This window comes from Urtica dioica, chromosome 3 (assembly GCF_054948205.1).
Source record: "Urtica dioica subsp. dioica isolate 48M chromosome 3, U.dioica_male_clone48M_v1_H2, whole genome shotgun sequence".
In the NCBI taxonomy this organism is placed as follows: Eukaryota; Viridiplantae; Streptophyta; class Magnoliopsida; order Rosales; family Urticaceae; genus Urtica; species Urtica dioica.
Genome location: NC_142758.1, coordinates 45,629,105 through 45,645,362, shown reverse-complemented (window position 1 = coordinate 45,645,362; position 16,258 = coordinate 45,629,105). Strand labels below are relative to the sequence as shown.

The 16,258-nt window shown below is 36.1% G+C and overlaps 2 protein-coding genes across 2 annotated transcripts; one reads left to right on the top strand and one right to left on the bottom strand.

Moving 5' to 3' along the window:
* Window positions 1-6,066: 6,066 nt before the first annotated feature.
* On the top strand, window positions 6,067-9,830 carry LOC149403108 (serine/threonine-protein kinase PBL34-like). Its single transcript, XM_089608821.1, has 6 exons — window positions 6,067-6,709; window positions 7,496-7,830; window positions 7,933-8,068; window positions 8,330-8,466; window positions 8,554-8,677; window positions 9,002-9,830. Exons 1-6 carry the CDS (start codon window positions 6,508-6,510, stop codon window positions 9,508-9,510), a joined length of 1,443 nt encoding a protein of 480 aa, XP_089464947.1. The 5' UTR covers window positions 6,067-6,507; the 3' UTR covers window positions 9,511-9,830.
* Window positions 9,831-11,103: 1,273 nt separating this feature from the next.
* LOC149403107 (2-oxoadipate dioxygenase/decarboxylase, chloroplastic-like) lies at window positions 11,104-13,991 on the bottom strand. The gene is made up of 7 exons (XM_089608822.1): window positions 13,591-13,991; window positions 12,883-13,032; window positions 12,580-12,795; window positions 12,370-12,491; window positions 12,096-12,259; window positions 11,835-11,989; window positions 11,104-11,364 (listed from the first exon to the last, which is right to left on the bottom strand). The coding sequence occupies exons 1-7, from the start codon at window positions 13,813-13,815 to the stop codon at window positions 11,266-11,268; spliced, it is 1,131 nt and encodes a 376-aa protein (XP_089464948.1). The 5' UTR covers window positions 13,816-13,991; the 3' UTR covers window positions 11,104-11,265.
* Window positions 13,992-16,258: the final 2,267 nt, after the last annotated feature.

The following is a 16,258-nucleotide window of genomic DNA, read 5'->3' as shown; positions in this document are numbered from 1 at the left end:
ATTAATCACTTATCACAATATATCAATTACATATATAGTAAAGAGTAAAACTCTTTTAATTTTGATACAGAGACCGACACATGACTTCGTCAGACGAAGACATGTGGTAATTTTTGGGGAAATTGACAGCAATAATATAACTTGCTTGTCACTTAACCAAAAATCAACAAAAACTCAAATATTGACACATTTAATACTAAATCGGTCACGAACTGCAATCAATTCGTGACCAATGTGTCACGAAATCAACTCAGTCCGTGACCGATTTGGTACTAAATGTGTCAATATATAGTTTTAGTTGATTTTTTGTAACTGACAAACAATTGGTATTACTGTTGTCAATTTCTTAATTTTTGGGTTTTTTGTTATTTTTTATACTTCTTTTTCTTTTATTGTTTTTTTTTTCTTTTTATGATCTTCTTTACTTTTCCGAAATTTTTCTCTCTTTCTCGCGAGCGCTTTTTTTGAATTATTGTCTTTAAGATTCGATATCTAAAAATTTAATTTTCCAAAAATACTATATTTTGTATTTTGGAAATATTAATGATAGTTTTGTAACTTGTAGTTTTGATGTTCTACTTAAAAAAATGAACAGCTAAACTATACGCTCTCACTTTTTGCAGATGATGATTATTCTATATAATATAAACATTTGAAAACAAGGATTAATTAAATAAATAAAAAAGCCTTGGAATATATCTTCACAGTTATTCATTACCAACTTTTGCACCCAATCATTAACTATTCTGTTAACCAAACGTGTAATGTAATTAGAGCATGAAAGAAGCCAAATCTGACCACAACATATACTCAAATCTCTCGCCCACGTAGCCACGTATTGGAGGCAAAACTTAAACCAAATAAGATCCGTTTGTTATAATAAAATAAAATAAAAAAAATTATTGTGATATCTTCTATCGTTATCAATAGGGAAAATATCAACGGTATTCACTCTATTTAATCAAAATGCGCAATTTATATCTTCAATTTATAAAAATATCGGACATATCCCTTTAGTTTAATATAAATGACATATATCTCTCCTAAAAATATGTTATATTGCAAATACCACATTTTTCGTTTATTTTTTACAAAGAAATAATTTGAATTCCCCAAAATACCATTAATAGAATAAATATTTATTTACTATTTTGTTAAAAAAAATCAAAACTTCTCTTTATAAATAAAAATGTTTAACTTTTTATAACGAAAGTTTTTAATTTAACTTTTTTTTATATATAAAATAGAAAATAAAAAAAGTTATTTCATCAAGGCTAAGTTGGGGAGTTCAATTTTTTTTTTTTAAATAAACGAAAAAATGGTATTTGTAATATATCATATTTTTATGGGAGATATATAAACTGAATGATTATGTCTGATATTTCTGAAAACTAAAAATATAAATCGCACATTTCAATAACCCTGTAGGTCGTGATGTGCCTCGAGACATTGCAACAAATCTTCTTTTTCTGCAGCATTGCTTCTATGATCTCTCCCCCGAAAGAGAAATCAATTTAAAACTTCATCTTTCTAGAATATAAATTGATTTAAACTAACTTTCGTGACTTTTCGTTTCATTAAATTAGTTGTTCGAAGAGAGAAAAAAAATGTAAGAAAATACTTTCAAATTTCAATAAAAGTTAACAAAGTATTTTATTCAAAATAAAATTCAAAGTATGAGAAATAGATTTTATAATTTTTCTTTTGGAATACATTTAAGTGTTAATGTAATGATATGATTATACAATCAGTATTAAATCATAAATCTGTTTTTAAGAAATCAATTCTCTTATGTTTACATCATTTTGCTATAGAACCCCTGGATCTGCAAACATTATTCAAAATACAAAATTCTCTTACTAGATATTGTTATAACTACTTTTATTTGTATTTGACGGGTTTTTTTTTTCACACAAAGTAATAGTATTATATCATTAAATAATATAATTTAACGTTTAAAACTAATTACCATAACAACCTATTTTATAATATTTAATATTTTAGGGATATATTCAAATTTTGAGTAAAGAAACTAAATATATTCTAATAGAAAAGTCAAAATATTCGTTAATCCATGAATAAAAATGTGTAAACGTGAAAAATTTTGGACTAAGATTAGTGATTTACGTCATTTAACATATAACTCGGAGAAGTCCAACCAGGCCCTTCTGGCTAAGAGTGTCTGGAGGCTTCTCAGGAGACCGGATAGCCTGGTAGGACGAGTCTATCGACTAAGCTACTTCTCAGACGGTGATATTATGACGGCTCTCCCTGGCTCGTGTAGCTCTTCTATATGGCGCAGTCTTCTCTGGGGTCGTGAGATTATTCAGTCTGGTTCGAGATGGCGTATCGGGGACGGGGAGTCTGTGTTGGTCATGGGCGACAGTTGGGTTCCGAGGGACAGACCGGCCTTCTGGATCGATCCCCCTTGGATTCCCCCCGATATGCGGGTAGCTGAGCTTATGAGATTTGACGGTAGCTGGGACGTCGATCTTATCACAGCGATGTTCGGGGAGGAGGACGCTGCGGCGATCCTGAGCATCCCGTGTGGTGGTGAGGGTATTCCTGATGTGCGTCGCTGACATTTCACTGAGAACGGAGAGTACTCCGTCAAGAGCGGCTACCGTGTCGCGATGGAGAGAGCCAGTACTCCGGTCGCCAGCTCTTCAGATCCGACGGTGATGGAGAAGTGGTGGACGAAGTTCTGGCAGTTGAGAGTTCCTCCTAAGGTGAAACTCTTCTGTTGGCGAGTCTGTTTAGGCCAGATTCCGGCCAGAGCAGTCTTAGCCAAGAAGAGGATCACCTCTGACGACAGCTGCCATGTCTGTCAGGAGGCGAGGGAGACTGTTTTCCACGTGTTTTGGGGTTGCAGGTGGAGTAGGAGAGTTTGGAAAGAGGCGGGCTTCAGACATATTCTTCCGCCTTTCAGAGACGGCGACTTTTTCGACGCTATCCTCAGAGCGACGGAGACCCTTGAGGTTCGTTTCCATGAGCTTTTCATTACTATTATTTGGGAACTTTGGAACCACAGGAACAATGTCTTGGCCGGGAGATCAGCTTGGAGCCAGCCACAGCTAGTCCAGTGGACGGTAAGCTTCCTCGAGGAGTACAGAGCCGCTGCGGTTGGGGGGATTCCGACGAGCACGAGGGAGACTACGACCCACAGATGGAACCCCCCCTAGGGACGGGACCCTCTCGATTAATGTCGACGCGGCTCTCGCTCGCGACCGTGGAGGCTTCGGTGTCGGTTGTATTGTTCGAGACCACTCCGGAGAGGTGATCGCCTCGCAGACGCTTTTCCTGGCTAGAGGGTTCTCCCCCCAACTTGCGGAAGCGTATGCTGTCCTCCAGGGCATAGAGCTAGCTCGCAGCATCGGCGGCAGGAGAGCGGAGATCCAGTCCGACTGCTTGGGGGTGGTGAGGATGATTGATGAGGGCGTGACGCCTGCGACAGAGCTTGGGACGATCTTGCACCGCATCTTCAGAGAGGTGAGGGAGCTAGAAGTTTTTCGCATTATACATATTTCTCGCCTTTGTAATGTTGTTGCGCATAATCTAGCGCGCTATGCGGTCAACCATCACTCGTCCTCGACTTGGCTGGGTTTAGTCCCGCCTTGTTCGGAAGAGGCTATTAGGGCCGATGATCGCGAGTTGAGGTCCCGCACGGCCTCCTAGGGCCTTGTCTGTTTGAGTTTTCTGTTTTCTTTACCGTTGGTTTCTGTTTCATTCTTATCTTTGTAACCACGGTTTTCCTCCGCCATATGTGAGGGCTTTTATGATATTCCGTGGCGCCGATCACGTTTCCTCAAAAAAAAAAAAAACATATAACTCGGAGAATCATGATTAGTGGTACTATTTTCTGTATGTGAAGTCTCTTCATACATGAACACATAGGTTCAATCCCCCAGTTTAAATGTTTTATAATTTGTTAATGGAATATTTTCTTATAAATATTAAATGAAGATATTTTGGTGATTGTATTTAATAAAAGGGCATTTGCCTTCAAACTCCATCACATAATCACTACTCACCTTAGGACTTACAAGGTTAACCTTTACCTTTTATTTCAATTAAAGAAGAAGAAACTAAACTATATAGCAATCTGCTATATTTGAATTAAAAAAAATAAACAGAAATTAAAATATTATCATTGGCGATTTGGTGGTAGAACTTCGAGGCGAAAAGTGCATGTCCAGTATTGTCCACTCTGCTAAAACACAGCCACGTGTAAGGATGGCTTTAAATTAAAAGTTGGGTAGATAAGAATATGTAGTATTCGAAATTAAGGAGGTAGTATTAGATGATTTTACTAATATAATAATAAAAAAACTTAACTGTTTGTTTTGTTTGTTTTTTGTTTTTTTTTCACAGAGAAGTCTTTATATAGGAGTGTACAAAAATTAATCGAAAATTGGTTAAACCGATAACCGAACCGATCTGGAATCGAAAATCGATGTCACGTCATCAAACCGAAAATTCGGTTCCGTTAACCGAAACCGAATTTAAGAATCAGTTCGGTTATCGATTTTGAAAATCCAAAAATTCGGTTATCGGTTATTCAACCGATTTTTTTTATCCAATTTTGAAACCGGATATCCAATTTTAAAACCGGATAACCGATTTGGATAATTGTAACATCTTTAAATTTGGTCATCCAATTTTGAAATCGGTTAACCGGTTTCAGAACTGGTTAACCAGTTTTAAAACGGTTATAAAACCGGTTATCGGTTTTACAAAACTGGTTAATCGAAAATTCGGTTAACCAATTTTCGGTTCGGTCATTGGTCCAAAATTTTCAAAACCGAAAATTCGATTTCGGTTTTCAAATTGGTCCAAAACCGAACCGAACCGATTTTACCCCTACTTTTATAGTTGTATTAAAAGTTGTGCGGTAAAATTAAGCCAATTGAATTAAAATATATTCATAAGTCTAATATTTGCGAGCAGTGATATATATCAGCCATCTCATATTGTTTAATATAGTCACACACTATATAATAATTTCAAATATTTTAAGTTTATATCATATGTGTGTTAGTGTAATTATCTTATTTACCGATAATTATTATCAATAAATTAGACTATTTATATAAAAATGAGAAAAGAAGAAGTTGAGGGAAACACATTTACATCTATCGGAACAAGGACGGTATTATAGCGGTCGAAATTCAAATATAAGTGCAGGTCGATAATACGACGTCGAATTAAACATGAATATCAAATTAATGTAGTAATTGAATCCGAGGCAAAATTAAGTTGATGATGCCACTACAAAGTAATGGAGATTTCAGACAATAAACATTAAAATCGAGAGATAAACAAAGATCTATATTTTACACTCAGATACAAGTGTTTGAATGAATTAAGAGATGAGTGTAACAAGTAATTTAGAACTAGATATTTTTTATTTATTTATATTTATCTTCAAAGTATACAATATTACAATTTCATGGACATTTGCTTGGTAATATACTGTAAAACAGATTTTTATTAAACGAGTTTCATTTTTTAAATATTTTGTCTACGTGGAGATATAATTGGTGACTGAAGTAAATTTTTTTTATTTTTATTTTTTATAATGATCAATTATCATCCATAAGAATAAAAAATAAAATAAAATAAAAAAAGAGAAGCATGCAAATAAAGGAAAGATGATATCAGTCTGACGCTCCCGCCTTGGCCATTAGCCATTCCCTCCTCCGCCAACCAAGCGTAACACGTCACCATCTTTAGTGGGTCCCACCACTGCCCAAACTGCCCCTATGTTTCCACACGTTTTGTCGTCTTCCCGTTCAAACGCTGCCCGAACTGCCCGCCCCGCTTTTTAAGGCTGTCCCGCCATCACGGGCAGTCCGGGCAGCAGCCTTCCCCGCCCTGCCCGTCTTCTCCGGGCAGCCTTGCTGTCCCCTTTTCCGTCTTCGATTCCATTTTTTTTAATTAAAAAAATGAATAAAATCGGTTTTATTCGACGAAGTAATAAATTGTTGAAAGAATATATATGAAAATTAAATATTATACTTTAATTTTATTACCAACCTTTAAAGAAACTGGTCAGCTTGTAAAAAGAGTCCATTTTTTCTTGAGGTCTCTCTATCTCTCTCTCTTCTCTCTGTATTTGAGCAGAGAAGACATTTCTATGTCCGAAGAAAGAACTTCAATTCGCTTCACTTTCCTCTCTGAAATCCGTAACTTTTGTTCTTCTTCCTCGCTCGAACCAAATTCCACCTCGAAAAATGCTAATTTGCTCTATTCATTTCTTGTAAGATTTCTTCCGTGATCTAATTCGCGCGATCCAGTGATTATTCCCTATTTATTCTCCGGAATTCGATTTTCTTCGAAGAGAGCGTTCGAATTCGCTTCGTTCTGGTGTATTCATGTCGAGCCTAAAGTAAAAGGAAGAAAAATAAGGGAAAAAGAAAAGAGGTTCGACTTAAGTTGATTTTTTTTCCTTGATTAGGGATTTTTCTTCCTTTCGAGGCTTTCATTGCTGTTTAGGGTTTTGGTAAGATGGGGTTGGGTACAGGAAACGGTAAGGTGGAGACTTGGGAGGTTTATAGGAAATCAAAAGGTGTGAAGAAGAAGAAGAAGAATGTTGATAATAAAAAAGATGAAGAGCCTGGTTGTTGGGGTGGGCTGAGCTGTTTTGGAAACTGCATTTCTTCAAGATCCAAAGTCGATAGCTCTATCAGTGGTACAAGCACACACTATGGTACGTTTCTTTGCGTTTTTTTATTTATTTTTATTTATATGTAAATTTATTAATGGTTATTTTAATTCTTATTGTTGTTTATTTATTCGGGGGAATGTTGGTTCCATTTTCATTTAAAGGTTTTTTTTTTTGCCGGTGGTTTAAATTATGTGGATTTGTGGGTAAATGGTTGCTCTTTTTTGTTTTTATTTTTTTCTTCTTTTAGAATTGTATGTTATTATGGTTTGCTAAGGATATTTTTGGCTATGAGTGTCCTTTTTTTTTTTTCGTCATGGTGGGAAACATAAGTTGTTATTTCTACTTGGTGTGATAACTTGAAATAAATGGCCAACATAGTGAGTCTTTTCTCATATGGGTTTTGTGTACAATTACAAAGAATGAGTATTCTTGGAAAGAAGTCAATTTTTCGCCATTATGACAGTAAGGAAATGGTGAATTTTATTTGAAGAGCTTCATTGTGCCTTCTTTGGTCGGAAATGTAATCAAAGTTTGAAACTTGGTGCATCGTAAGCGATTGTGATTTTGAAAAACCGTATTCTCTAGGACAAGGGTTTGGACCAAGCCTGTTTTTTTTTTTTTTTTATTTCATGATTTTTATTTTTATTTTATTTTTACCGTCCTAGTAACTACTGTCATGACTACTTCAGTACAAACTTTTTCACATTGTATTTTAATTATTTGGATTATGTTTGGTTTACAACAAGCTATTGTGAATAGGTATAAGATTGTTTGTTCCCGATGGACTAAAAATTATATCTGATATCTTGGTTTTGTTTTACTATTCAGAAATCAAATCAACGAACGACACAAGCAGAGATCAACCCAATGCTGCGGTTATCTCGTCCACTACCACTAGTAATGCCGAGAGTAATTCTTCTATGTCAAGAATAGAAGAGGAAATCAAAGTCGCCTCTCGCCTTAGAAAGTTCACGTTCAACGATCTTAAGATGGCAACGCGAAACTTCAGGCCCGAAAGTCTTCTCGGCGAAGGTGGCTTCGGTTGTGTATTCAAGGGGTGGATTGAAGAGAACGGAACCGCGCCCGTAAAACCCGGAACGGGGCTTACAGTCGCGGTCAAAACTCTCAACCACGATGGTCTACAGGGTCACAAAGAATGGCTGGTTCGACACTTTCACTCTCTCGGATTTTCTCGTAAATTCGTCTTTTCGATATATCTTGTCGTTATTTTAGTTTTTAACCCTTTTTTTTTTCTCCTTCTACAGGCCGAGGTGAATTTCCTTGGAGACCTTGTCCATCCGAACTTGGTCAAACTTATCGGATATTGCATTGAAGACGATCATAGACTTCTTGTCTACGAGTTTATGCCTCGGGGGAGCTTGGAGAACCACCTCTTTCGAAGTATGTTACTGAAGATTATAGTTTCCCGATTTTTTCTTATTGGCAATCCTTTCAAGAAATTTTGTTACTTGGTTTTCCAATGCTTCATAATAATAATAATAGAATTCTTTCCCAATAGGTTGTTATATTTTACTTGATGGTGGTTACTAGAAATATACATTCTGGTTATCCATGTTTTGGGTAAAAAAATTGTCTCTGTTAACTATGCTGTTTGGCTCGAATTATTCCTGACATTCTCTTCTTGATCACGGGTATGTGCAGGGTCGTTGCCACTTCCATGGTCTATAAGGATGAAAATTGCTGTAGGCGCTGCAAAGGGTCTTGCTTTTCTCCACGAGGAAGCAGAAAGACCTGTTATATATCGCGACTTCAAAACCTCCAACATCTTATTAGACGCAGTACGTTTCAAAATTTCATGACATAAATCGCCTTATTTCCATCACTGCGTACCCAATTTGTCTCTCTGATTAGGGAGGTAATTTCAGGATTACAATGCCAAACTCTCCGATTTCGGGCTAGCGAAAGATGGCCCCGAAGGTGATAAAACGCACGTCTCGACCCGTGTGATGGGGACCTATGGTTACGCGGCCCCGGAATATGTAATGACCGGTAAGTAACCAAAGAAAAAAGCTTATCCTTTTTTTATTTTTTATTTTTTATTTTTTTTTAACCTTAGGGTGTGTTTGGAACCTGAAAAATAGGATGAAAAGAAAAATGAAATCCCTCATATTTTCCTTTGTGTCGTTTGAATTCCGCGTTTGTGTCTATTAATATCTCACTTTCCCTTCTCTTGTTCTCTCATTTTTTTTTCCTTGACTTCCGTAACAAAATATAGAATTTCGATGTCCCCTCTTATTTTCATTTTTCTCTCAGCGTTTTTTCGAGTTCCAAACAGAGCCTTATATATATATTTATATTCTCGTCCCTTTGCAGGACATCTCACGTCGAGGAGCGACGTGTACAGTTTCGGGGTGGTCTTGCTCGAGATGTTGACGGGTCGGAGATCGATGGACAAAAACCGGCCGAACGGCGAACACAACCTCGTGGAATGGGCTCGGCCGTATCTTGGGGAGCGGAGGAAGTTCTACAGACTGATCGACCCTCGGCTCGAAGGCCACTTCTCGATAAAGGGCGCCCAGAAAGCCGCCCAGCTGGCGGCGCACTGCCTCAGCCGGGACCCGAAAGCCAGGCCTCTGATGAGCGAGGTCGTCGAGGTCTTGAAGCCATTGCCGGGCCTCAAGGACATGGCTAGCTCTTCCTACTATTTCCAGACGATGAACAACGACCGCGTCGCTTCTAGCCCTAATTCGAGGCCACAGGGCGGGTTGATCACGAGGAACGGTCAGAAGCATAGGAATCTCTCGATCCCCAACGGATCTTATGCTTCTCCGTATCACCACCAGTTTCCGCAGCAATCGCCGAAACCTATCGTCAAAGCTTAGGATCGGGTCGGTCTTTAATTTTTTTTTTTTTTTTTTTTTTTTTAATTTTTTCTTTTTCCGGTATAGTGTATCTTCTTATGTTAATTAATGCAATTGAAAAGGAAAAAAAAAAAAAGGCAACAAAGAAACAAGTTTTGCTTTGATGCTAATGTGTTCAAGATTGATGACAAGCCTAGAGAAATGTAAAGGTGGTGGTGATAGAAATTTTCATGTTGTTTTTGAATGTTTTTTTGGAAAGTTTATTGACCACCCTTTTACTTTGTGTATCATTTTCAGATTATTTTTCTTTGATTAATACAAGTTCTTGGCTCATAGTCATACTTAGTGGTAGACCTCAATCTAATTAATATATGCTAATTTGTATTTAGTTATTAATTTTGTTATTGTTTTGGGTTGAAGGAATGTCCCTGCAGTTTTAAAATGTATTTAAGAGAAGCTTTGCTTTGGGTCTTTTTTTTGGTATCAGATAATATATTAAAAAAATATTTCATTATAAAAAATGGAGAATAAAAAGCCATGAGCCATGCGTCAAAAAGTTGATGGACTTGTTCAAAATGCTTAATATGAGATCCATTTAAAATTAAATCAAAGAAGTAAGCATATTTTAAAAAAAGATCCATTTGAAGGACTTGTTAAAAAAAAAAGATCCACTTAAAATTAAATCACGAATATTACTAGATAAATAAGCTTATTTTAAAACCAAAGGGAAAGTATTAAAAAATGACATTGTTTGTTGCTACAGAAAGTGAACCGCCTAATAAAGACTCAAAAGAGACTAAAGAGAAGGGAAAGAAAATAAAAGTGGATTGTGTCAAAAAAACGAATCACATAGAAAATTGAATAAATAAAAAAATATTACATAAAAAGTGCGTTGTTATTGTTCTTTCCCATTCAAATTAAGCCATTAATGAGCATGGAAGTTGTTCTTTCCCTGTGTTGTTAAGCCATTTCATGTATGGGACAAAGACACAACAAGCAATGTGACGTTATTTCTTGAGGAATAATAGGAAAAATATCACTTGTATCCCTGTATTTTATGGAAATATTGCGTTTATAATTTTATATTTTTGGAAATGTCACATTTATACCCTCCGATTTGTGTTAATAACATATTTATCCCTTTAAAAATAAAATACTGGGATACAAGTGATATTTTCCCTTAAAAATATAACAAGAAGAAAAAGAAAAACAAAAAGAGAGAGAATTCGGTTCGTTGAATACTATTTTAGTCTTGGAATAAATTCACAAATAAAATACATTATCAGCGATCAGAATCTTATGCCACATCACATCTCTAGCTCAGTGGATAGTAATGGCACCGGCAACAATCAGCCGCCAAATATTCTTTTCTTTTTTTATTTCTTCTTCAACGATTACCAAACCTATCCACTAATTAAATATTAATCTGATGATGATCAAGTGCCTACGTGGAGCCATTTGAATCGTAATCTTTGAATTTTATCAAGACATATCAAGTGTCTGTCAAATCTCACTATAAACCATTGCAAATTGCAATCACAATCTTCTTAATCGTTACATATATAATAATATTTGATTTATCAATCAGTCCATAGAATATAAAATAAAATAAAATTAAATAGGGTGAAACTTCTTCTGCTGAGCACTTAGTCACGCTCTTATATTAAATGGAATTATACAAGCCTTCTTTATTACGTAGTAATTTTGCGCAGGGACATATTTACACAGTATTTTTTTACAGGGTGAGATTATTCATATTATTTTGAACATTTGAGTTCATGTAACTTTTCTGGAGAGCTGATCTTTGGAAGTGCTCTCAAAGATCTTGTCAGCATTTCCGACCTCGAACCCGTCTCGCCTGTGAAACTCTTCAACCTTCACAAACCGATAACCCCAAATCGTAAACAAAACCGATCATATCATAAACAAAAGATTTTTTTTTATAGCTCTAATAGTCCATTGAAGTGGTATATTTTAGTCCACTGATTTTTTTTTTACAGGAATTCAGTAATCAAATTATTGATTTTATAATCTATTTGTTTTAAAAAAAATTAAATAATATCCATCAATTAAGAAAACTTAACTTGTTAATTTTGTAAAAAAAAAAAAAAAATACTAAGTAAATTATAATTTAACCATAACAACACTAAATATAAGTTAATTGGGTGTCAATGTAATTAAGATGACTAAAGTGCTAAATTTTTAATTTTTGGGGACAATTTGCTCATTTAGTTTAGGGACCAGAATGATACCATATGTGAAGTTCATGAACTATTTGCCCTAAAAAAACTAAGTAAATATAGAACACTTCAAAAACTTGTCTGAAACTCAAATATTATGGTCACCTCATTTTCGGGAAGAGCGCGGTACTCAGGCAGAACCAGTCGCTCGGCAAACTCGATGTACGAACACGGCACTGATTCGGTGTTTCCGTCGGAGAATGTGAAAGAAGTTGAATCTGCAACGGTCGAGCTTTGTTGCAGAAGATCATCAGGACTCACTAAAATGAAAAAAAAAAAAAAAAATTACCGAGTTTTAATGCTTACAATAAAAAGAAAAGAACAATCATTAAGAATTTTCGATTGATCTATAAAAAGAAACACAACCTTTCAATACCCCGCCTTCGGAATTCAACTTGAACCCGCTCTCTTCGATGAACTCATTCAGATTTCGGATGTTTCTCAAGCGAGATCTGAGGCGGTGAGCCGAGATCGTCACATGGTTCAGCGCGTAGCCATTGACGAGCGTCCAAGCAGCGTATTCGCTTTCCCTGTTTTCCGCCCAAAAAAAAAAAAAAAAATAGCATAGAAATTCACTACAAAAAAAAAAAAAAACACAAAATATATATAAATTACGATGGTCGAATGTAAGAGAATTTACCGGGCCAATTGTCGAAACTCGGAGTACAACGGCTTTTCCCATGTTAGAGTTCCCAGCGTGCTCGCTAGAGCGGCGTGATTGTTTCCGTTGCCTGATATCTCCGTGTACTTCTTTATTATTTCCTAAGTATTGATCATAAAAAAGTTAATTAGATTATATAGTTCACCCCAAAAAAAAAAAAAAACCTCGGAAACTTAGCCAACAAGTTACCTGAGATTCCGGGCTCAACTGGTCAACGAGAAGCTCGGATATAAATATCCTCGGCAAGGGTCCGTCGGTTCCGCTACCGGCCTCGGAGACGGCGTTTTTGGGAGGAGAGAACCAAAGGGCTCTCAATTTTTTCGCGGGAAATCTCAACTCCTCCTTTGTTGTGTAGCCGAAATCCAAGAAAAATTTGGCCATCGAATCAATCCCGTGACCATTCACCTATTAAAAGGGAAAAAAATGAGTTATAAGGTCATGGGTTAATAATTTTGATTCGACGAATCATAGTTTCAAGGAAAATGATCTTACCCCGAAAGTCCTAAACGCAAAATGATCGTAGCAAACTCGGTCGTTCTCGGCTGAACGAACGAGCTCTAAGATGGCTTTCGCAGTTGGGTTCCGGTCCATGTACACAGTCTCCATTTTCGCCAACACGCTCCTCATAAATGATTCACCTCTCTAAAAATAAATAAATTAATAATGCAATTGAAACTATAACGAAAGAGCAAATAGTTCAGAGACACTCTCAAAACAAGTTGTAAAACTAAAAAAAAACAAATAATGAAATTGCAAATTGTTTTTTTTTTTTCTTAATGAATTTGTCTTTGAGAGTCAATCGCCTACCTAGAAAACCCATTTGCGATTCGAAACTAGTGTTTGGTGTTCCCTTTATTATTTTTTGTCTGTTTAAATATACACTTTTTATTTTTATTTTATTTTTACAGAGCAATTCTCAACCCTGTTTCTCAAACGAGGTCTCGCTTGACATTCTAGCATAGCATTTACAAAGCAACCGTATTAAATATTAATCACAAGAATGAATATTCAACAAGAAGATTTAATATTAATCCCCTCCTAATACATCTTAAAACGCAACCGTTTGCAGATACTCATTCAAAGATCTAAAACCAGATCCTACAAATTACAGGCACGAATATTCAACAAGAAGACTAAACAGGTTTTTGGTCCCTAAATATCTCAAGGAAGCAAAACACGAATGGTCAAAGAATCACACACCTGAATAGAGGAGTTGTGGCACCCATTGTCGGAGCCGGTGAAAGAAGCCATGAGCGAGAGATTTCGTTTCTGGGTATTGACCGATCGGCGAAAAGATACAAACTTTGAGGAATTTCGATGAAGAGAAATGGATGACGAGGAAGAGAGAGAAGAATACAGCGATGCCTTCTCTTGGAGGGTCGGTGAATACAAAGACGACATCGTCGAAAGCCTCGTGATCTTCATCGTTACCTTATTATTTTTATTTTTATTTTTTATGCGTCACAAATGATATCCGATCTCTCCATAGTCCATACTATACACGGTATGTCCAGGTGGGCTTCCTTTGTTTTTTGTTTTTTTAATTGATTCTTGTCATGAAATTGAAATCTCGGCAAGTGACTAATCTCGTGTAAATGAATGAGCATTTATTTATTGAAAAATTGGACTAGAGAGAGAATTGTATTCTCTTACGTATAATGTCAACTTTGTCGTTGTTTAGATATTCACGAATTAATTATTGTAATTATTTTTACAAGGTAAAAGTAATGAGGGCAAAAAATGACACATTAAATCTATGTATAAGGCTCAAACCCACAAACAAAATGCTCAAGTCAAACTCTCAAAATAAAACTTCACGAAACGACTAAAGACCATATCAACGAGACAATCCACGAGTTATGTCTCGAGATCACGTCGGCAAGTTCTCTTTCAAGTCCAAAAGATAATTCGAGAGTCCACGCAACGATTCGAGATCACGTCTAAAAAAATATCTCTCAAGGTCACGAATCGAATTCACAAGTCCTTATAACGATTCAAAATCAAGTTCAAAACTTACGCGTCAAGCTCCGAATCAACACTTATAAGATGTGTATCAAATGAGCTCTCAAAAGAGACTCTTGAAACATGTTTTCGAGCTAAACTCCTTGACCACCCGGCTGACCCAAAAAAAAGACCACCCGATCGGCCAACCAAAAAAGATGACCAGCCGGTCGGTCAATAATGAAAATCATCTGACCGACCAAAAAAATGAACACTCGGCCAACCAAAAGAGACGACCAGCTGGTCGACCAAAAATGAAGACCACCCAGTCGACAAAAAAAGATGACCACCTGGCCGTCTTCACTCAACCAAGACCATCAAGCCGTCTCCACCACTCAGCCAAGACCACCAAGCCGTCTCAACCACCCAACCAAGTACCTCTCACCAAACCCCTGTGTGTGTGTGTGTGTGTGTGTGTGTGTGTGAGAGAGAGAGAGAGAGAGAGAGAGAGAGAGAGAGAGAGAGAGAGAGAGTTGCTTGATTAAAAAATAAAACCACCAAATATTTTTTGAGTTAAATTCACTAATAACCTACAAGATTATAAGTGGGATTAAAAATTTAGTTGAATTGTCACATAAGTGAAATTGACTATTTTTTCCAAATTCTTTAAACATTGTCTATTTCATAATCCAAAGTCCAAACATAACAAGTTAGCTCGTATAATTTCTCTAAAAATATTGAAATGTTATTTGTTGAAATTGGCTATTTTTTAGATAAATTAATAGATGGACTATAGTTATTATAAAAAAAATGAGTATTTACATGAATGTCCATTGAACTCATACACGTGTAACCCGATGCTCATTGTACTTAAAAATTGTACATAACAAATAATAAAAATCTGAATTGTATCAATTGTAGTCCTTCCGTCAAAAATCTAATTACGGTGTTAAAAAATTAAGGGTAAAATAGCATTTTTCTTTTATTTTTTTACATTAAACTAGATTTTATATTATTATGTTTGAAAATTGAAAACTTATAAAATATATATATCTCTCTCTCTCTCTCTCTCTCTCTCTCTCTCTCTCTCTCTCTCGTTCTTCTTCTTCATGATTCCAGAAGAAGAACAAATAAATCACCGGCACCATAGCTCGGGAACTTGACGAAGAGTTTGTTCACGACTCTAAACCCTAGCCTGGCTATCGCCTCCGATTTGAATTCTAGGATAGTTGACGAGAATTTCACCGCTGCGGCTTTGAGAATCCCGATCGAGACCGTGACAACCACGTGATCCACCTCGGTGGAGGTTCCGTCGGAGAATCAGACATTGATTTTCGAATCGAGCGACTCGCCGCGGCGAAGGATTGTCACTTTCTCCGGCGTCGGCCTGAGAATCCCGATGTCGTTGGAGCTCGGTCTCTTCGCCGACTTCCTATGCTCCGCTGTTGGCCTCTGGATAGACCTATGGCTATTTTTGAAATTCATGTATTCGTTTCTAGTCTTTCTGATATTATAGACGAAGAAGATGATGGAGATTTGCGCAGAGAAAGAGATAAGGAATTTGTGACCACCGACGAGCTTGACGGAGGGTATGAAGGTTCATGTGATTTTTTTTTTGGTCCATTGGCTATCTAGCCATATGAAATGTTAGAATTTTGAAATAGCCAACGTTTTGTTATTTTTTTGTAAATAGCCACATAAATCTATTTACGCTATAAAAATAAGAAAAAATGCAGAGTAAATTTCTAGTAAATGTGGTTATTTACGAAATATTTTCAACAGTTTTTGACTATTTACAAAAAATTTACAAAACGTCGGTTAAAACACAAACACTTATGTTTATGTGGCTTATATCGCTAAATTTTTGTTTTTTTTTTGTTTATTAATTTTTTATTTTAATTTTAATAAAGATATTTAGGTAATTTTT